Here is a 22599-nt window from a genome sequence, read left to right on the forward strand (position 1 = left end):
CTGTCATCCCCTGGGCTGCTTGGATGTGGCAGCATTTTACAATATTTAATAATGTTAACTATATATTTTTTTTTTTTTAAATATGGGACACCATCTGCAAAACAGTGTCCAGTGCTGGGATCCTCAACAAAAATATGTGGGTCTATTGGAATGAGTCCAGAGGAGGCCATGGAGGGGCTGGAGCCCCTCTGCTCTGAAACCAGGCTGCAAGAGCTGGGGGTGTTCCCCTGGAAAAGAGAAGGCTCCAGGGAGAGCTCAGAGCCCCTGCCAGGGACTAAAGGGGCTCCAGGAGAGCTGGAGGGGGACTGGGGACAAGGGATGGAGGGACAGGACATGGGAATGGCTTCCCACTGCCAGAGGGCAGGGATGGATGGGATATGGGGAAGGAATTGTTCCCTGGCAGGGTGGGCAGGCCCTGGCACAGGGTGCCCAGAGCAGCTGTGGCTGCCCCTGGATCCCTGGAAGTGTCCAAGGCCAGGTTGGACTTTGGGGCTTGGAGCAGTCTGGGATAGTGGAAGGTGTCTCTGCCCATGGCAGGGATGGGGATTAGATGATCTTTAATGTCTCTTCCAACCCAAACCAATATGGAATTCTACATGTCTGATGTCTCCAGAGCTGCTCCTCTCGGATCCATCTGTGAGCACCAGGACTTTGTCCTGTTTGGACAGCAGAAACCTGGGAGATTTCCATCACATGCCACCCCATGACCAGCCAGCACAGTGCCTGGGTTTTTCCACTAGTGGAACCATTGTTTAAACAGGGATTAACTGGTTAAACTCTCTTATTCTGAGTTACAGGGTGTCAGTGCTCAGGCAAGGCCTGAGGGGAGAGGTGGGAGCTGCCCTGGGGTCAGGGATCCACAGGCACATCCCAGCCCTCAGCCAGCCCCATAGGGCCTCAGGAAAACTGGGTTAAGAGAGGGGAAAAGGGGGATAAGAGAGGGGACATGTCCATGTGGCAGCGAGGAGTGAGGAAAAAACGGTGAGGAGGAGCTGGGAGTTAAGGACAGGCACTGAGCCTGGGATAGAGGGCTGGGCTAGGGGACGGTGCTGGTTTGTGCCCCTCTGTCCCCATCCCAGTGCATTTTTTGCTGGCAGGATGTTAAACCAATGTTCCCCACAGCCTCTGTCCTGCCTGGCAGTGCAAGACAGAGCAGTGGGTGCCTGGGCTCCCTCTTTTCCCTCAAGAACATTGGATTTTCCTCTCCTGAGCTCCTGAGGAGGCAGCAAGGGGGTGCCTGAGTGGGTGTCAAGGAGCAGCCCATCCCCAGTGAGTGGGAAAACCCCCTGAAAACCATCCTGTAACTTCTTCCAGCTGGTTTTCAGGTTACTTTGGTCTTCTGTCCCCTTCTCCCCCACATGTCCCAACCCATGAGGGCACAGTCAGCTTCCTACACCCACGTGTGACAACACTTCTGCTGCCTGTTCCAGGAGTAAATAAGCCAAGTTAGTAGCAAAACATGAACATAAAGAGTTGTGGTGTAAGTGTGTATAATGCTGGTATTATAAATTAAGCCCCACTTGTTTTACCATAAAAAGGCTTCGAATTAGTGGGTTTTATTTCAAAGATTCAGTATTCTCAGCTCTGAAAATGCTTCCCAGAGAACTCTGCCAACCATTACACCCTTAATTAGCAGCTTTATAAATAAAACAGGAACTATGAGTGCAGGAGGAAATGGGGAGTTAAGTCTTTGCTTTATTGTGAGCACTACAAAATAGGAACCTGAAATAAAATCCACATCTGCACCAAATGCTGGAATGACTGTGTCCTTTGCCCCCTGCTCTTTTTCCAACATTCCAAACCTTTCTAGACCCTCTAGGTTTAAATATATGCAGCAACTTCTTGTAAGATCTGGAGGAAAGAAGAGAGGCCAGTGGGACTCTGGGAATTTAAGGGCCCCAAATCTGGGGGTGATGAGAGCACCAGGGAGCAAGGGTTGTGCTGAATCCACAAGTGTTTGTTCATTTGTTCTTCACTTTCAGGTTGATTACTTGCAAAGTTTCCTGAATATTAAAATTCAGAAACGATGACTCCCAAGAAATCTTCTGTCTTTGCTCTCAATGGGCCTTGATTTCATGCTATTTATCTGCACTAGGATAATTATAAATTGATTCATTTTCAAAACATCATTTAATGGGTATTCAATTGCTGCCAACACAATATTGGAGCAACAGCATCACTCCTGTGTTTGTTCAAAGCCACGAAGCTCTATGGGTGTTTGTGTTTGCATGTAACAATATTAATCTGGCTCTGTTCACGTTGCTATGAAGATGCTGTCAAATAAGTTCTGTTTACATTTGCAGCTCATCCTTGTTTTCCTTCCTGAGTCTGAAAAATGAGGTTTTATTTGGATTAATCTATATTTATTTCATGGGTTCTTTCAGGTTTAAAGAGTGTTTTTCTCATTTTTGTCTTTTTTTTTTTGTAAAAAGAGGAAGTTCTGTCTTGATGCGTTATAAACCAGAGCTAGGGGGGAAAAATAAGGTTAAAATTAACTTTAGAACCGTAAGGTTTTAATGGGGATCTCTTGCTTCTTCTTGCAGCTAACTCCAGTTGGGACAACCATCTTCACAGGATTTTCTGGAAACAATGGTGCTATTGACATTGATGATGGCCCCAATGGCCAGATAGAATATGTCATCCAGTACAATCCTAATGACAAGGTACAGCCATTCAGGCTATTTTCCTCCATGTTTATTTATATTTATATTATTTCTATTTCTATTTCTATTTATTTATATAACATGAAATAGCAAACGAACAAGAGGTTGCTATTGGACATAAAGAAATGTTTTCCTTCATGTTGAGTATCCTGTCTGTCTGTGAGCCCTGTAACCACAGATGAATTTACCTTTCCTCTCATTGCCTAGCAGTCAGGAGCTGGATTATTTCACTTTCAGTAATGCCTAGAGAAGTTGTGTCTATCATATCCCTGGAAATGTCCAAGGCTAGGCTGGACAGGGCTTGGAACAACCTGGGATAGTGGAAGGTGTCCCTGCCCATGGCAGGGAGTGGGACTGGATGGGCTTTAGGATCTCTTCCAACCCAGACCATTTTGGGATTCCAGGATTTCTGTTTTGCCTCAGTATAAATCTCCTAATTGATTTCTCCCCTCTGGGTGAGAATGATGAAGGTTTTATCCCAAAAGATGAGTGCCACACTCAGACTATCCCCAGTTATTTATCAGTCTGGGACCCACTTCCCAATCCTGTTTTCCTGCCCACCACAGATACCTGCAGCATGAGGAATTTAATGCTCATTCTCATTTAATTGCTGAAAAACAAACTGCAATTTCAGCAGTTATTTAAGCTCTTAGAGGAAAAGGACCTTGTTACATGATGTAAAGAAACAACATTCCTGTGTGCCTCTGCTGTGTTTGGAATCTTGTATTGCTGTTGCCTGTTCCAAATACTTAAATATTAACTATCTGCGACACTGGGATATTGAAGCATGGAAAGATGGGTTTTTTTAATTTGATAATGAAATTACAGTTGGATCTCAGGTGTCAGAAATTTGTGCCCTCCTGCCAGTTGTTGCCCCAACTTTGTCACCTGAGTCTCTGGAAGCAAATACGTGGAACAAATGGAATTTCACCCAATTTAACATCTGCATTTACCCTGAAATGTGAATTTCCTTGGATAGGAACATATGCATGAATTGGCACCTAAATGTTGATGTTCTCAGCTTGTTTAGCACTTCATTGCCCTCATGAAAGGCAGAATAAAGAGCAAATAAGTACAATGATGTGGATTTCTTATCTCTACCACTTCAGCATTTGTTCTGAACGCACCACTGCAAATTCAGGATGGCAAAGGGGAAAGAAGCAGACTAGTCCAACTTCTGTGGTTGGAAGTAGCAATGGATAGGTAAAGAATCCAGGAGAATTCTGTTCTGTACAGATCCCTTATTGTGGGGTTCTTCAGGAAGAAATTGGGTGAGGAAAAAACATAGAAAGCTTTATAATCTCTGAGCTGAAGAGAAGATGCAGCCTTGGAATACCATCCAAGGCATCATCCCATTGTGGCCCAGCTACAACACATCTTAACTCTGAGGCATGTACAGTTTTATTATGTTGTTTTCTCGTTTGCAGAATTCCAACAGGACCTTTGATATTCCTCTTACTTTGTCTGGAGCAGTAGTTCTGAGGGAAAGACTAAATTATGAAGAAAAGACTCGTTATTTTGTCATTGTTCAAGCAAACGTGAGTATAAATCTCTTGAAGGCCATTTATGCCCCTGATTTAGGTGAGGGTTTAGTTTCCTTCCCAAGGAAAGGCAGAGCCTTGCTGAAACACCAGCTCTGATAAATCCTCTACTGGTGAAGATCTAATTTAAGATTTATCCAGGCTGTTGAAAGCTCAGGCATATTATTACTGCTTAAAAAAGCTTGCTCAGTGTGTGACAAGCCAACCTTTTTGGCACAAGGAACAACTTGCAAACGTGCAGCGCAGCCCATGCAGAAAAGTGCAGCCGTGTGGCACTAAATGTGCATTTTCCAACAAATCTGGCGAGGTTAATTTTCACTCAGATGAGTTTAATGGACAGAATTTCATTGTATCCTTCAGGTTGGAAATGCATTTTGTTATAAGGAGGTGATTTTTCCTTCAAGTCATGCTGCACGTGTACGGAGAGGTTTTTCCAGAGTGGTTGGCAGTGGATAACTCGAACTGAGACGAGAAGTGATGTATAAACTGTATCTCAGATATCTGTCATCAGAGTGGGTTTTTGGTGCCCTTGAGGGCTGTGAAAGCTTTTTTTCCCTTTCTGTCCTTCTGATAACAACTGAAATGAAAACTTCTCTTCTGTTGTTCACGGCTGTTGTGATACATCTCCGTTCGTGGGAAATGATATTTGCTCTGAAGCAACAGGACATCCTGAATCCACACCTTCACATTCCTGTCATCTCTCTGATACACAAGTGCAGATACATTTTGCAATCTCTTTTCTTACTTATTTCGTGGCATGTTCAGCATTCTGCCAGCAGAAGCCAGGCTCCAGGGGTGCTAAGTGCTCCTTGCCCCTCTGCCCCTGTGCCCAGGTGAGACCCCACCTGCAGGACTGCCCCAGCCCTGGGGCTCAGCACAGGAGGGACCTGGAGCTGCTGGAGAGAGGCCAGGGGAGGCTCCAGGATGATCCCAGGGATGGAGCAGCTCTGCTGGGAGGAAAGGCTGGGAGAGCTGGGATTGTTCAGCCTGGAGAAGAAAAATTTTGGGTGACCCAATTGTGGCCTTCCAGGACCTGAAGGAGCTCCAAGAAGGATAAAGAGAAACTTTTTGGATGAATGGAGTGACAGTACAAGGGGGAATGCCTTCAAACTGACAGCAAGCAGAGTTAGATGGGATATTGGGAAGGAATTGCTCCCTGTGAGGGAGGTGAGACCCTGGCACAGGGTGCCCAGAGCAGCTGTGGCTGCTCCTGGATCTCTGGAAGTGTCCAAAGGACAGGGCTGAGGGCCCCTCTCAGCTGGGGCTCCTCTCCAGGCTGAACAGCCCCGGCTCCCTCAGCCTTTCCTGGCCATTTCCCACATGCTCCAGGCCCTTCCTCAGCTGCGCAGCCTCCGCTGGCCCCGCTCCAGGAGCTCCCTGGCCCTGCTGTGCTGAGGATCCAGAGCTGGACACGGCACTCCAGAGGTGCCTCCAGGGCTGCCCACGGGGCCACCATCCATCCCTCCCTGCCCTGCTGCCAAGGCTCTTCCTGCTGCCCATCCAGCTCCCCTTGCTGGGAAAAACCATCCAGCACAGCCCATTCCTGGAGTGTCCATGGCCAGGTTGGACACTGGGGCTTGGAGCAGCCTGGGACAGTGGGAGGTGTCCCTGCCCATGGCGGGAGTGGCACTGGATGAACTTTAATGTCCCTCCCAAACCAAACCATTCTGGGATTCTATAACCCCACAGGCTGCATTGAATTCTCTCTGGCGTGTACTATGCAATCACACTCCTCTTATTACACTATCAGTGCTTTGTTTTCCTTGCATCCTGAAGATACTGCTGGAAATTAATTACTCTCTATCTGCTTTGATCCAGAATTACTCAGAGGCACTTACTGGAGGAATGGAGAAATGGTTTAGTTGATGATGAAAGCTGCTCCTTGTAGCTGGAATTGTTTTTCATCATTGACCATGAAGAAAGATAAATGCAGAAGTTCCCATATTTACTCTAAATGTGGTGCTGGTGCAAGAACTGAGGGGACTGCAAAATAAGAAAAAAAATTTGTATCCAATCCAATTTAGAGCAATGGCCTCTTCATCTTCCATAGATGATATTATTAAACAGCATAAATTAAAAAATAAATTTAAAAATTGGGTTTTTTTTTTTCTTTCAGTGTTTCATTAGGATAGGAGGGCAAGATGTAATTCATGGCACATATTCCCTGCCCCATAATTCTAGCTCTGCAAAGGAAAGCTCACGCTGCAGTTCCTCTGTGAAAATGGGAATATTTTTTGAGTATTTTAAACAAAATACTAGCTCGTCATGATGTTTCTTCATTAAATGAAGAAAGAAGACTTGAACTGTTTCTAATGTGTACTTTGGGTATAACCACAACAATTTCTGATTATAAATAAGGCACAGGGCCTTTCTCTCTTCTACAAACATGCTGCATTATCATAGTTTTAGTCCTATAGTTTTCCCAAGCTGTATTATTTCTGAATGACAGATGTCTTGCAGTATTTCTTCACTTTTTCTCTTCATTTTACTTGTGAGCCTTTCAGGCTGCAGCTCTGAGCCTGAAGTTCCTGTAATTACTCCTCGTACACGAATAATTCTGACACTTACATGTTTTACCCTTAGCCTTGTCTACACCTTTTTAGATGGTTCTTTTTAGGAGATTTTTAGGAGATCTTTTTCAGGAGATTCTGAATTCAGGAAGTCTCATCAGATGGACCTGGTTTGCTCCACAGGACCGAGCCCAAAACCTGAATGAAAGGAGGACAAGCACGACCACCCTGACCGTGGATGTGCTCGATGGGGACGATTTGGGACCAATGTTCCTTCCCTGTGTGCTGGTGAACAACACCCGGGACTGCAGACCTCTCACCTACCAAGCCAGCCTGCCAGAGCTGACAGATCCTGTAAGTCCTCTGGGATTTTTCCAGGTTTTGTCTCTGCCCCTCATCTTTTCCTGTGGGCAGAGCTGGGAGCTGTAGCTACAAGATCACTGGTGCTTGATGCCATGTTTTGTGTGCCAAGCAAGAGGAAACCAAGGTTAAGATGGATGTGGGAATGTTGGTGAAATTCCTACTTGTATCCAGTGCCAAACTGCCCGTTGGCTGCAAGAGTTCAGTCTTGCAGAAATTTAGTAAATTTTGGAATTGCTTTTCCTGATCTGTCTGTGTTTCGCTTTCAAAATATCCCCAAGAAGCACTTTTGGGAGGGCACTTGACATTATTCCGTTGAGGGTTGTTATGAACCATAGGAGAAAGATTTTTGGGAAGAGGAAGCATTTGTCACTGACCCCAGAAAGGATTTTCATTGCTGTTACCAGGTTTTTATCAGGAGACACGGAAGAGCGATGGGGTTTATCCCGTGTAGGTCCTTGTGCCAAGTCTGTCAGTTAATACATCCATGGAGGCAGGATAACGGTGGGTGTGAGGCTCATTTCACACTCCATGCATACATGAATCCAAAAATGAGGTGAGAACTTCATCATTTTCTTGTTGCAACTTGGTGCCAGTTGCCATTCCTTACAGCAGAGCTCTTGGAGATCCGCACCTCTGGTGTGTGGGAGAAGGGAAGACGGGTGACCTTGCCCCTGATAAGTAACAGCTGTGTTAATTACAATACAGCCTCACCCCTGATGAGTCACAGCTGTATCCAATAAAGATAAGGGTGATAAAAGGGAGTGGATTAGCTGGTGAGAGGGTATCATGAAGTAGCAGGTTCATGAAGAAGTCTCCTGAGGAGAGAATTGCCGCTGTAAGGTCAGTCTGGGTCTGCAGTCAGTCTGCAAACAAACACATGCAGTCATAGTTTAGCAGGAAATAACCAGCAGTCAGAGGCTGCAAAGGAAGCCTATAGTAGGAACTTGCTGTAGGCAGAGTCAGGATGAAGAGCTGGAATAGCTGGAGTCAGGATGGCTGAGCTGTAAAGAGGGATAAAGCAGGATCCTTTTCATGCTCTGATGAACAAGAAGTCTGTGTCTCAGGTCATTTCTACCCTCTAACAAGAGAGCTGCTGCAACACTGGTGGGTAGAGCAGAAAGAGGGATTGCTGAATTAATATCGATATGTGACCTTTGATTCATATATTTAAGAATATAAAAAGGCAGAATCAATCGACTCACCAGGTATTGTCCCACCTGATTAACTCTGACATTAAGGTGGTATTAAAATAATGTTAAGGTTTGACATTAAAGTTTTTAACTTTGGTTGCTTGTCACAGCACACTCTGTGTCCTGCTGCCTCCAACCAAGGGCAGTTTGAGGTTGGAAGTGTGGAGATTCCTGCTCTTCCCTGCCTTATCTCCCTTCCTGTCCTGTGCCTCGCACTCTTTTCCCATCCCACGCATTTTGGTGTCTTGCTTGGTGTGGCCTCAGGACTCCTGCTGCAATTATCCTTGGGATGGGTCAAGGGAAGGGAGAGATGATCTGTATTTAACCTTGGAGTATTGATTTCCACATCTTCCCCACGCACACTTCTACACCTTGATGTACTTAAAAAACCCTTTTTGTAGCTGTGTTGCGTTTGGGACTTAGTGAATCACAAAGTTAGAAAGGACCTCCAAGATCATCAAGTCCAACCTAGCCCTAACACCTCAACTAAACCATAGCACTGAGTGTCACATCCAGTCTTTTTTTAAACACATCCAGGGATGGTGACTCCACCACCTCCTCTAGCAGACCGTTCCAGTACTTTATCACCCTTTCTGTAAAGAACTTTTTCATAATATCCATCCTATATTTCCCTTGGTGCGGCTCAAGGCTGTGTCCTCTCGTTCTGTCAGTTGTTGCCTGCAGAAAGAGACCAACCCCCACCTGAGCACAGCCACCTTTCAGGGAGTTGTAGAGAGTGATAAGGTCACCCCTGAGTCTCCTTTTCTCCAGGCTAAACAACACCAGCTCCCCAGCAAAGAACTGCTTTGACTTAAAATTCTACTTTAATTTGCTTTGGGCTTGGTGGTGCTTTAGGGAAAGGGGCAGCTCCCTGTCCATCTGATTGTGTGGGGGCTCCTCAGGGTGAGCACCCAGACTATCCAAGATGAGGGACTGTGACCCCATTTCACCTGCATAGATCTGTTGTAATTCCCAGTGTGGGAGCAGAAGTGGCAGGAATTATAAATAACTGGTGTTTAAACTGATTATCTGAAGGTATAACACAGAATTTTGTTTACCATACAATTTTTGTGGTGCTGCCACTCAGTCAGAGGGTTCCAGCTCTGGCTCTGCTCCTGCCCTTGGCCGGGCACATTCCCTACTGGAAGGCAAAGCAGTGTCTGCCAGCAGAGGGGCTGGGCCAGGAAAAATCTGACCTGGGATTTAGGTACTGTGCTGCACAACTCATTTATTTAAACTTCCTGAGCTCAGGAGCAACTGCTTTTGTTTGTTTTTTAGCTTTCCTTGTGTCAAACTGCCCCTGATCTATGAAATGAGACCTGGGTTCTGTTGATGAACCGTGAACTCTTTGCTGTTTGTCTCTTTGCAGCACTTTTGATAAATCTAAGTGGAAGAAGTTGTACCTTGAACCTCAAATATTTACTTGGCTTATAAGCAAGAATTGCTTTAGAAGATATGGATGGTGCCTGGATTCACCCAGGAAACATTTATATTACGTTTATCCTTTACATTTTAATGTATTAGATTTGTACTTTACGAAGCTACTCCATAGCTACCATTACCCTACTCCCTAGGCTAAAGGACTATTTTTAGTTTAACACCATCTTTTTTTAAAATTATTTTTAATTTGCTTTTTAATTTTTCAATGATGATAAGATGGAATATTAATGAATGAGGAACAAAGTTGAAGTATGAATTATTCAGAGGTGGTAGCTGGAAAGAGAAGTCCTGCTTTACTGGGCAAGATGTCCACTCAGCTGACCCCTAAAATAAAGCATTTAATGTCACTGGTAAGAGTAATATTTTTGTCCAGAATAGTTGGAATCTATCCATGAATTTACTGAGGTAAAAAGTTGGGAATTAATTACTTGCTATTATCTGAATTTCAATTTCCAAGAGAGCCTGTGTTGATTGTTGATTAGATTTGGGGATTTTTGTTGTTGTTGTTACATTGCTTTATATTATATTTTAGTGTTTCTGTGTCTGATCAGCTCTGGTAATTAATTTTTTCCCCCTCTTGTATCAGGAAGACTTGAATAAATTAGCATTTATTATCAGGATGTGCAAGTCATCACGTGGAGTAAAAAGTACAACCTCATGAATATCTCATAACATGGGCAAGATAATTTCTCCTCCTTTTTCCCCCCCCTTCAGTCCATTCCTGCCACACTCACATTGTGAAGGTTTCCTCCACTTCTACACTCGGTATTTTCCATCATCATGCAAAGAAGAAAAGCCTGTTAAGCAGCAAAATATAGATTAGGTTTATTTAATTAATTGCTGGACTAGATTTGCAACTGTAGGATTTATTATGGGGTTCCATGGGGTAATTATGAGCCCAGATGGACACAAGACATCCCTTGGCACCCAGAATTTTGTATTAAATCCAGATTTGACCGCACTCTTCTACAAGTTCCTTGTTCTTACACCTCCGATGGATCCCACTGCATGGAAAGGGTTCAGTTTTTTTTCTGATTATCCCCAGAATCCTCAGAAATTGTGTCAGCAGGGACCCCACAGGGTCTGTGGGCTCAGGTGCCCTCATGGAGCTGAGTCTGAGCAGAGCACAGAGAGGTGGAAAGCTAAAAAAATAATAAATAAAACATTCTCAAACAACAGTGAAGTGTCAAGAGGGATGAAAAAAGACACTGGAGAGCAGGAGGTGCCCCTGGAAGGCCTTCAAGTCTTTATGAGTGAGAAGGACCTCCTCAGTTCCATCAGTTTGGAGTCAGGGGGAGAAATCTGCATTTTTCTGAAGGGGTGTTGTAATCCCGCTGAGTGAGCTGGGGTTGGGAGCACAGGACATTTCCAGAGTATCAAGGGTTAATCAGGCCTGGACAAATCAATTTTATGCTCACTATTGGTAATTAATTAGCACTGTACAGGATGTGCTGGTTTTAGACTTGGTGATCTCAATGGTCTTCTCCAACCTAGTTAATTCTGTGATTAATTCTGGTTTTGGGTACCTCTGGGCTTAAGGATTACAAGCACCTAATAGTTCCTTCCAGCTGAACTCCCTTGCAGTTCCTTCCTCTGGCCCTGCAAATCCCAATTCCTCCCAAACACAAAACCACCTGGAATTTTCTCCCAGAGACACATTAATATAAAACTTGCAGCAGCAGCAACACAAGTGAAAAAATCTGGAAACAGCATCTCTCCGTCTTGGTTATAATAATCAAAGAGAAAAGTTCATTAAAATGTTCTGGATTTCCTCCAGTGGTCATTAAGTCAATTAAGTAATTAATTACTTTATTTTGCTGTGGGAAGTACCAGTACAAAAGACATTTGATCCAGGGATCTACCATGGAACGAACACCAAGTAACCACCCCTGAAGTGGGAGAGATTAGCTGGCTCACCTGGAGCTCCCACACAGCTGCCAAGGAAAATTTTTGGGGCACTGAAAGACACAGCCTTCGGATTTTGGCCTGTTAGGCTGAGCTGAAGTGGATATGTGTAGTTAAGTCCACTTTAATAAAAGATTTCAGCAGATGAGGAATGCCTCTCTTACCTGTGTGAGTGGCAAAATCCCGCTAATAATTGGGGTTATTTTCTTGCCAACTTTTAAACCTGACTGCTTAAAGACAATTCACATGGAGGGAATCACCTCCAATAACAATCAAACTGCATGAAACAATCAACTTCAGTTGCCATATTTTTGTTTGTTTGTTTTTTGTGTGTGTTTGTTTTTTAGATATGGGACATTTAAAACTGCAAATGTTCATGGTTGATTTAGGGAGTTGTTGGTCTCTGGAGCAGCTCAGTCTCAATCTGCCTTTTGTATCTTTGCCTTATTTTTACTAAGATTTGGCTTTTTTAATTCAAACATGGTAAAAGAGCTTTGCCAGCCTTTGGCCTCTCGAGACTTACTAGCTGAGTTTGGGATCCAGTGGCATCAAGCCTCAGGAAATTATTTGAGATTTAATTTGTTTCTAATTATTCCCTTCCCAGCTGAATAGGCTCTGTCCAGTTTTTGGGACTGCTGCTAAATGCTCTTCGAGGGCATGGTGTTTACACTTCCTGCTGGAATTAGCCCTTGATTGACTACAGTTGTGTCTGCTGGCAACAGTAAATGTTCAAAGTCTGCCTTCCAGAGAAAACAGAGTTTTCATCATTAGGAGAATTGTTTCTCTTCCTGTAAATCATTTTGGGCAAGAAAAAAAAGTGACTTTATATTTTGAATAGGGAGCATCCAGCCCTGCTCTTAATTAGACTGAAATCTTCAGTGCAAGGTACTTAGTGCTGGGCTGAGATAAATGGGAGTTCCTGGGTACTTTAATTCCAAAACTTATTTGGTGGACAGGGCATTGATGTCACTTCAGGAAATAACCAGAGAAATGATTTAAAAACTGTCTGTATCTCTACATTCTTGTTCTTAAGTGAATTAGAAAAGAACTTCATGACTGAGGCTCTGAACAGTCCCTCTAGCACTGAAAGATGAGCAAATTGTCCCGTTTTTCCAGGGATTAGCTTTTCAGTAGCAATTTAGGTAAATGCTGTGGCTCAGATGAGTGGAGGGGAAATGCAGATTGACCCTGACAACACCTCTGCAGTTGTCAGGGTTCTTTTTATGGAAGAAGGCAGAGTTGTGGCCAAGTTATTTGCCGTTGGAGGCAGATAGCAATTTTTCTAATTAAATTTCAGCAGAGATGCAAGATGAACAGATAGGCAATCATGAAGTGCTGTTGAAGTGGGAAAGCAAGGCAAAAACAATGATAAAATCCTCTCGTGGCTGCAGCCACCCTGTTTATTCCAGGCAAACTTTTCATTTGCGTTTTCCCTCCTCTTTTCACTCTAATTGCAGCCCTGCAGAGGTCACCAGATTGATGTGAGGTTCAAGGCAATGGATAAAGTTCACAGTATTGGGGTGGCTTTTAACTTGATCTAGTGATTTTGAATGAATAACTCAGCAAAGTCAAAATGGACAGCTTTGATAAGCTATTGATTATCTGCTAGTACCTGATAAGGAGCTATAAAAGGGGTTTTAAGTCTGCTGATGTGATTTTCCCTGTCCTTCCCCTTTTCAGGATTGTCTGTCTCCCACATGCCATCCCTTGATAAGTAGAATCCTTTTTTTTTTTTTTTTTTAAGGAAAATGTGACTGAAAAGTAGCAAAGCATGAAAAGGTTAAAATCACAAAGATGTGATGTTACAGATAATTAAATTTTATGTATTTGGGAGGATACCAGGATGGCTAATTAAAAAGAATTGTCAGTAAAATTGTCAGGAACTTTAATATGTGAATACATAAACCTGAGAATAATCTCCCTCAGCAGCCAGGCAAACTTTCCTTGGCTGATGTATTGATCAGGCAGGACAGTCCCTGTTAATCTAAGATTAACCTGTGACTTTAAATATAGATGTTTTTCAGATAGAGGAGAGGTTCACTTGCCTGGTTTGCCCTTCAAAACCAAACAAAACCATCATTTAAACTTCCAAAATGTAATGATTGTCCTAAGAGCTAGGTGTTTCAAACAGCACTGTGGTTGAGAAAATAACAGCAAGGCTGCAAATAAGGGAATAAAGTCCGAAAGGCACTCTGCTTCAGGGGATTTTAACCCAGTTGTGGTTCAGAAGTTGAGTTGCTGTCTGTGGGTAAAAAAGTTAAATATATATTTATATATATAGTAGTTCTTATCCTCAAAAGTGGAGGTTTTAAGGGAAAAAGGATCAAGCTTGCCTGAAAAGTGAGAAGATTTTGGTACAAAAAAATGAAACAGGAAAAGAAAAATGTCTGTGCAGATCATCTTTGAAGTTGTTTTTAGGTTGAGAGAGAAGCGTATTTTGGATATTGCTGGGGCTGGGTTGTGGGGTGGCCTGTGGGATGCAGCAGCCACGGGGCTCCCTGGGTGGCACAGGAGGAGCAGCAGCTCTGGGAGCTCTCCAGAGACTCAGGCTGGGCTGGAAATTTGGCCCCTGCTGAAAACAGGGGCATTTTCTAGTTATTTAGTCAAGCTATTAAGTTATATCTCAAATCTGATTCATTATCGAGGCAGGAAAAACCTGGTTAAAAATGACTGATGTCATAATATGTCGTTTTGTTTTCAAATCTGGGAATGTTTCATCAATTGCCTGTTATTTCTCATCATGGTTAGGAACTTGCAGGTGAGAAAATGCTCAGTTCTTCTAGCCTTGCCAGGAGCTGAGAAGAAAAAAGTAGCAGTGGTTCTGAAATTAGAATGAATTTCCTTTCAGGCAGGAAGAGGAGCTGCTTTGATTCAAATTTTGGTCACAGCCACAGCAGTCCAGTCTATCCAAGGCTGGAGAAGGGATCTCCAGGGGTTTGGTGGGGGCAGCAAGGGCAGGTTGAGGAGCACAAACCACCTTTTTGTGCAGCAAAACTGAGACTAAAAATCCAATTGACCAATTAATGAAATGCCAAAACACCCAAATGTTGATTGAGGAGCTCCTGTAAGATTCAGTTCTGTTTCCTGTTCCATAGATTCGTGTTTGTTACAGCACCAAGTGGAGCCGTTGTCACAAAGGAAACATATGTAGCAATTTATTTGATTCTTAAATGTCATTTTGAAGCATTGGAAGGCTTTAAATGTTGACATTTAAACAAAATATTCTTGCAGCGATGCTTTATTAGCCAACTTCACTCCAGAAAAATTCTCATCTCTGTCACATCCCTGGGCCTTGCAGAGAGAATTATTTCAGTGCCTGGGTGTTCCCATTAAAGTGTAGCTGATCATTAGGGGTCAGGAGGGATTATTTCCCTTTTCAGCTTGTTGTCACAATGCAGAGGGTGCAGATTAATTTCCTCAGTTAATCAAATGTGATCTGCAAAACCTTAATTGATGAAAATGTGCAAGCGAACGTTAAAATGAAATCACCCTTGGAAATGAAATGAAATGAAAGGAAAATCCCCATTCCCAGGACAGTCATGTTTGCCTCTGCTCCATGCTTTTGATAATGGTTCTGGGGAAAACATCCCTCGAATCCTAGAGGTCTTTCCTGTGGAGAACAAGGAAATTCCTGGTGAGTGGAACTTCCTCTCCTGAGAGGAGAAAATGGGATTAATCTCCATTTGACTCTGGATCAATACCCTCAGCAGCATAGCAGTACTGGGGAGGCAGGGCTTGGTAAATAATTTCTGCCTTTTGTCCTAGGATTGGGAAAGAAAAGCATTTAATAAAACACAAAATTTCCCTATTTCACCCTATAAAGATGTGAGGATGAGCTTAAGGACAAAGGACGTGAGCATTGCAGGGGAGGTGTGTACACACACGTTACATCTGCACAAATTTATAGCAAATACATCCAAAATTTGGCTGGGTAACCCAATTTTTTCCCTATAACCTTCAATCTAAAAGTGCCACTTCTAATGTTACCATTAAACCAATGCAATAAAATTGATTTAATAATGGTGAGGCAGAATTTGTAGCTGGCTCTGGCCATTAAATCTCTCCCTAAAATTCTTTCTCTGATAGAGTGGCAAATTTTACTGAGGAGAGGACAGTGGTGGAAACAGCTGGAATTAAGTAGCGAGGTAGTTCCAGATAACATTCCCACTCCTAGACTGGAGAAGCGCTCATTGAGTACCCAAAACAGAAGAAAATCAGTAGAGAAAATGAAAATGTTCTTCAAGCTGAGAGTGGGAACTCCAGTGGGGTTTTGCTGACCCCAAACATCCCCCTCCTGTTTCAGCCTTCTGAAATTCCCTCTGCTGTGAGACTCTGGACCTAGCTTGTTCCTGCAGGTGAGGAAATGCCGAATTCTCTGCAGGAAGATGAAATGTGGGAGTAAGAGAAAGAACCACCAACATTATTGTAATAAAATCTCAGTGTAAAGAGAGTCAGCCAAGAGACAAAGAGCGTGAAGGGCCTGGGTGAAATACTGACCTGTTCATCTAAATATTTCTCTTTCATTTTTGGATTTCAAATGAGTTACTCTCTGGGTTTTTTCGGAGGTTTTGTCTAGTTCCACACAGCTGAAATTAAGAAAGATTCCACCACTGGTACTGGTTATATTTTCCCACCAAATCTTCTCTTTTATCATTTACTTGTAACTTCTTGTGCCTTTTGTGGTATATTATTGTGTGGCTAATTTTTCTAAAGGCATAGAGAAGCCAGCAGCCTGTTGTCCTTAGGAAGAGAAATAAGTACATATATATATATATATTTATAGATACATGATAGAGAGAATTATCCCTCTCTGAGAAATAGCATTTATAAGGAAAGAAAATTGGGTTACTATTACAAGGATTTCTGTAATTGCAAAGAAATTACTCTTAGAAATGAAAATAAAAAAAATCTGGGAGTTATGGCGGTGCTACGTGGCTGTTCAATATTTTCTGATTTTTGGGGAGATGTAGGTGCTTGACTTAGGCTGCACAGTTTGTTTCTCAGCACAGAAATCGGGATAATAAGAAACCAGCCATCAAGAATTTGAGGGATAATCAAGGAAATAGACTTCATAGTTGTATAGGGAAAAAAGCCAAATGTCAAAAAAGAAATGTTTATTGTTCTTTAATGCCAGTCATCACCTTGGAAGGAGGAGAAACTTCGGCCTGAATTCTGGTTGTGCTGAGGCAGGAGGCCCATTGCATAATGCATTTTCATTTAGTCCCCTGCACAGACACTGCTGGGGACACTTCTTATCAAGCATGTCAGATACAGAAAAAGCAATTTAGTAAGCACTGTGATCAGATCCTGATGAAATTCAATTCTTTTTTGGCCCTGCTGTTCCTGGGAGACATCATTGATAAAAATAGTCTCTGTTTTCCTCCGTGCTCAGGTTCATTATGCTCTCTTGCTGCTCTTTCAAAATGTTATGGTTTTTTTCTTCCTCTCAAAGGCGGCTTGTTTTTACAAACGAATGGAAGGAATTGTGTTCCCTGACAGCTTACTCTGTAAACAACCCAAGCTGCCACAATTTTTGAATTTTACAGTTTTCATTTCAAGAAATTGCATAAACATGGGGCATGACAGAAACCCAGGAATGCTGCAGCCATGGGTTGTATTGAGCAGCTAAATCAGGTGCTAGAAGCTGTTTGATAATTTAGCGCTGAGTTTAGAAAGAAAGTGAATTGAATAATTAATCCTGTGTTTTAATTTTTCCATTGGTCACTAAAACACTTTTTTACCCCCAGAGAAGACAGGAGAAACAAGGTCACAGGGACCAACAGCATAAATTAGCTGTGGCCTCTGGAAATGCAGGGGAACTTCTGAAAAATAAATGAAGAGAAAAGTTAGTTTAGTTTTTCATTTGCAGATCAGTTCTTGGGTCCCAGCACAGGAGGGGCCTGGAGCTGCTGGAGAGAGGCCAGGGGAGGCTCCAGGATGAGCAGAGGGATGGAGCAGCTCTGCTGGGAGGAAAAGCTGGGAGAGCTGGGATTGTTCAGCCTGGAGAGGAGAAGCTTTGGGGTGACCTCATTGTGGCCTTCCAAGGCCTGAAAGAGCTACAGGAAAGATGGAGAAAGATTTTGGACAAGGGATAGAGTGGCAAGAGGAATGGCTTCAAACTGCCAGAAAGCAAGGATAGATTGGATATTAGGAAAACATTCCTCCCTGTGAGGGTGGGGAGGCCCTGGCACAGCTTTGCCCAGAGAAGCGGTGGCTGCCCCATGAAGGCTTAAAAAAAGGTGTGGATGTGGCACTTGAGGACATGTTAGTGGTGATGGATTGATGCTTGGACTGGGTGATCAAAAGCTCTTTTTCAACCTTATTCTATAATTCTAAGAAGTATGAATTGTGTGAATTAGCTGTAAATCTTTGGGGTTTAGCAATGTATATTTGGTTTCCTTCAAGTTGTTGTGCCTTTTTTTTGGGAAGTGTTTCCAGGCCCAGAATTTTTGCTATATAAACCCCTTTTTTTGCTCCTGTGACAACTTGATCTAAGAGTTTTCTGCAGAGAATTTATTCTCTTTCAGCATCAGAGTGTGTTTTAAATCCGTGCTTGGGGTTTGCTTCCAAAGTCTCCAAAGCATTCAGCTGAGGTCTTGGCCCACAGTTTGGGTTCCTGTGTTGTGGCAAGTGAAGGGTCAGAAGATCCCATTCCCCCTGGATTCCTGTACATCTCTGTGTCACAGCAGCCTTCAAAGAGCAGCACAGGAATTCCTGCAGGCTCCTGTGAGGAGGCTCTGCCTCCCCTGGCTCTGATCAAAGGCAGGAATGTGTAGCTGCCAGTGGGAAGGCAAGAAAAGAGGGAGAACGGTGCGATCCTACAAATGGGGAATTTGATCTGACGTGGTTTGACTAATGACAAGATTTTGGTGGTATCTCCTACATTTGTAGCGTGATTCCTGCTTTTTTGGATTGACTTCCTTTTGCGGTTGGATAACTCCACTGAAACATTCCCCACATTTTGCTGACATGCAAGTGCTCTGTGATGGATTTCTGCTCATTAGTGTTTTGTCACAGCCCTTGTTGTGCTGGCAGAGCAGCTGAGACAGCAGCAAGGAGTGATGTTGGAATGGTTCTGCAGCTCTCCCTGCTGTTTTAGTGCCGAGTGCTGGCAAAGTCACAGGCAGTTCTGCACAGCATGGAGAGAACTCAGCTCATTTCCCACTTACAGCTCGTATTCCAACCTCAGGAAAGCACAAGAAGAACCAGTGTGGCCATAATGATTCAGCAATTCATCAAGAACTTTGTTGGTTTAAGAATGCAGGGCTCCCTGGGAAGGGCTTCTGGATAGCGCCAGGGGCAGTGTGTGTTGCTTTAGTGACATTTTCCATCTGGAGAAAAGCTCCTCAGCCCTGTATTCCAGAGGGATGAGAGTTCAGCAGCAAATTCCTCAGCTGAGCTGTGAGAATTACACAGGTGGAAGGTCCTGAGACTTTATCTGAAGTCCACTGACCACAGTTACAGTAAAAATCATAAAAAAACAACATATGCCTGTTAAAATAATAATTTTAATGGTATCAAATATTGGTGTGAAATGTCCAGTGGGATTCTGTACTAATACAGAATCATGCTCCAGGAGCTCCAGGTCTCTCTGGTTTAGTTTTCTAGCCACCTTAGTGCCTTAACAACTCAGTCTTCAGTGAGACTCGTGGGTAGAAAATGTCTTGCTATGTTTGGCTCAATAATAAATTGACAGTGGAGGGTTTTTTCCCTGCTCTCAGTGGATTTCTTGAGCTCACCTTGGTGAATCCAAGCAAAACTTTGGGAAGTCTTGCTTTCCATGCAGTTTTTATCCTTTGCAGTATTTTCCAGTGTTTACTTGTGCCTGTGTGGTGGCCCTGGCCCCTGAGCCCCAGGGATGTCTCTGGTGAGAGCTCAAGTGATTGTGAATAATCACAGCAGCAGCACCAGAGTGAAACCTGGAGCTGGTTCATGGTCTGGTGTCTTCAACTGTACAAAAAGCACCTCTCAGGAATATGTTATCTGCTCAGAAAAGAACCTTCCTAGCTGAGGAATATTGGCTTCAGTTGGCTTTCAGTTTCCTAGAACACAATTATTTTCATGGTAAGAAGCAAAAAAACCCCCAAATACACCATAAACCCCCTCACAAATGAAAAGGCAGCTCTGAGCAGAAAATTGTGCTATTCCAACTCCCAAAATGTGCCATTTCCTCTCTTTTTCTTCTCACCTTTCCCGAAGAAAGAAGTTTTCCTTAAGTATCTACGGTTGGCAAATTCAGCTTTACATCTCAGGTAGATAGAAAAGATAGAAAATCTGGGTTTTTTTTTTTTAAATCCTTGTTATCAGCTGTGCAACAATTAGTGTTAGACCATGAATTTAAAAAGAATTCCACACTGTCTGCATTCTTCTATTGGAAGCCTGGCATTCCTGGGCATCTTAAAATAATTCAAATAAAATATATTAAAAATATTGGAAATTATATTACTTTTATTTTTAAAGTCATGTTTATTTTGGGGTAAAGGGTTTTTTTTGTTATTGTTGTTGAAAGCCCCAAATGTTTATTCTGCATCTCAGTTGTAAACTCCCTCATAATCATTCCATAGGATCATGGGATGCTGAAATTAATATGTAGGCGGGTGCCTAAAAATCCCTTTTGGATTTTTGAATGTAACTGCACTCCTGAATTATTAAGCAGCGTTTAAATATGGTAATTAAAAATATCAGGTGTTTCTTTTATTCACAATCCTCAGTAGGAGCCTAAAACCCCCTGGCACAAATGGGACTTTTAATTTGCCTTGTTCCATCCATAACATCCCTGAAGGCCATGGATTTTTGAAGGACCTGATGAACATCCCACATGGAAAAGGTGCTGCTGTGCTTCCATGATAAACACAAAAGAAGGTGGGGGGGGGAAATGAGGTTTTTGCTGCTACCGTATTCTCTCTGAGCTTTTTTTAAATTGTTTTTCTGCCTTGATCATCTCGTGGCCCTGCAGACTCCCTGGCAGGCTCCGCATCACAGCTGTTTGAAGGAGGATTTTTTAAAATTTATTAATATTTGTGCTAAGAGTTGCAAGGTGGGGCTGGGTTCTGCTTTTTGGCCTACCCAGTTCTGTTACATTGAACACCTGGAAGTCAATTAATCACCACACCAATAACTGAGGGAGCTTCTCCCTAATGAGGAAAGGAAATGACTGCATATCCCAACCTCAGATGGGCAAGATCTTGTTGGTTTTTTTTTTTAATCACCTGCCTTTGCCAGGGCTTGGGCAGCCTTTCATGTTCCCCTTGGCAGAGGTTGGGGTATGAGGGCCGGCTGTTTATTCCGAGTGATCTCCCTGCCCTGCTGTGGCTCCCTGCTGACTTTCCTGGCTCCTTTTCCAGCCTTTCCCTGTCAAACCCCCCCAGTGCTCTTGCTTTGCCTCCAGCTGGCACCCATGGGCATCTCAGACACTTCACTCCTTCATTAATCTTTTCTCCCTTCCTTTTAATGAGCTTCTATCCCCTCGTGAAGCTCCTGAGAAGGGGCCTGGTAGGGGATTTTTAGGCCTCTTGCAAGGATGTTGGATGCCTATGGAAGACTCCTAGTATGACTCCTCGTTTTTAAGACAATTATTTCTGATTATAAGCATACACACACTTTCTTAAACTTAAACTTCCTATGTGTGCTTTAATTTATTAATGTGCTATTACCCATTAATTAACACAATGGCTGCTTCATTGTTTTGTGTTTTTGTCATTTCTAATTTCTAAATTTGAATGAAAAAGATGCTGCAATGTCTGTGGATTATTAAAGCAATATGAAAGTACCTTGAGTTTTGCTTCAAGCCACATCAGCCAATTTAATTCAAAACAGCTTTAAATTATTAAAGTTGGGACTGTTCAGCTTGGAAAAGAAAAAGTTGTGGGGGGACATCAGAGGCCATCCAGGGTCTGAAAGGGGCTGCAGGGAAGCTGGAGAGGGACACTGGAGAGGGACCCTGCAACAGGAACTGGAGCGGCAGGACAAGGAGGAATGGGTTCAGACTGACACAGGTGAAAATTTAGATTGGATATTGGGAAGGAGTCATTCCCTGTGACGGTGGGGAGAGGCTGGGATGGAATTCTCAGAGAAGCTGTGGCAGCCCCTGGATCACTGGCAGTGTCCAAGGCCAGGTTGGATGGAGCTTGGGGCAGCCTGGGATAGTGAAAGGTGTCCCTGCCCATGGCAGGGGGTGGAACAGAATGGGCTTTAAGGCTCCTCCCAACCCAAACCATTCCATGATTTTATGATTCTATCCCTAGACATTTCAGCAGATGGTACATGATATCTCCTAGCTCTTGAGTAGCCCATTTTAGGTGTGTACAGTACCTGGAGAAACAACTTATATAGAAAAAAAATTGAGGGATTTCACTTTTCATTCTCCACTTCTCTATAATTCATTTCCTTGTTGGACCTGTTTTTATTCAACTGAGCACTTTGTTTCCCAGGGATTGGTGCAAAGGTGGCAGTGTGGGATAAAATATCTTCTGTTCAACCAGAACCTGTTTCATCTCAAATGCAGGGGTTCTAAGTGCTGCTCTCCAGCTTTTCCTTGAACTGGAAAATAAAGCATTGTCCTTGCTGTTTGAGTGATTTGTTGAACAATTCTGATTTTAGTCTTGGTTTGGTATAGACCCAGCGTGGCCTGCAATATTGCAATCATAGAACCCCAGAATCCCAAACTGGTTTGGATTGGGAGGGACCTTAAAGCCCCTCCAGTGCCGCCCCCTGCCATGGGCAGGGACACCTTCCACTGTCCCAGGCTGCTCCAAGTCCCAAAGTCCAACCTGTCGTTGGACACTCCCAGGGATCCAGGATGCAGCCACAGCTTCTCTGGGCATTACTGGTGAGTTTAAACCCAGACTAAAAGATGGGATTGGTTTTGTTGTGGGTGTGTTTCTAACTCAAATGTAGGGTTTTTTGAGAGGGCTCCAACTGATCTGTGAATTTAAAAATAGCATTTTAGTCTTGGTCAGTTTTCTGCACAATCTTCTCTCTTCCCTCC

The 22599-nt window shown here is 43.3% G+C and overlaps 1 protein-coding gene across 5 annotated transcripts in view; it reads left to right on the top strand.

The window, feature by feature from the left end:
• PCDH15 (protocadherin related 15) overlaps positions 1 to 22599 on the top strand; it is a 300245-nt gene that overhangs the window by 101138 nt on the left and 176508 nt on the right. For 4 of the 5 annotated variants that reach the window (XM_066191711.1, XM_066191709.1, XM_066191706.1 and 1 more), the window contains exons 7-9: positions 2544 to 2663; positions 4091 to 4201; positions 6898 to 7068. In XM_066191711.1, the coding sequence (XP_066047808.1) occupies positions 2544 to 2663; positions 4091 to 4201; positions 6898 to 7068 (402 nt within the window). Of the gene's footprint in view, positions 1 to 2543; positions 2664 to 4090; positions 4202 to 6897; positions 7069 to 7870; positions 7918 to 22599 lie in introns of those variants that run through there. The other variant, XM_066191710.1, reaches the window with a different exon arrangement.

The sequence above is a fragment of the Chamaea fasciata genome, unplaced genomic scaffold (genome assembly GCF_029207755.1).
Source record: "Chamaea fasciata isolate MVZ Bird 193981 ecotype frontalis unplaced genomic scaffold, bChaFas1.0.hap1 SCAF_9, whole genome shotgun sequence".
NCBI classification, from domain to species: domain Eukaryota; kingdom Metazoa; phylum Chordata; class Aves; order Passeriformes; family Sylviidae; genus Chamaea; species Chamaea fasciata.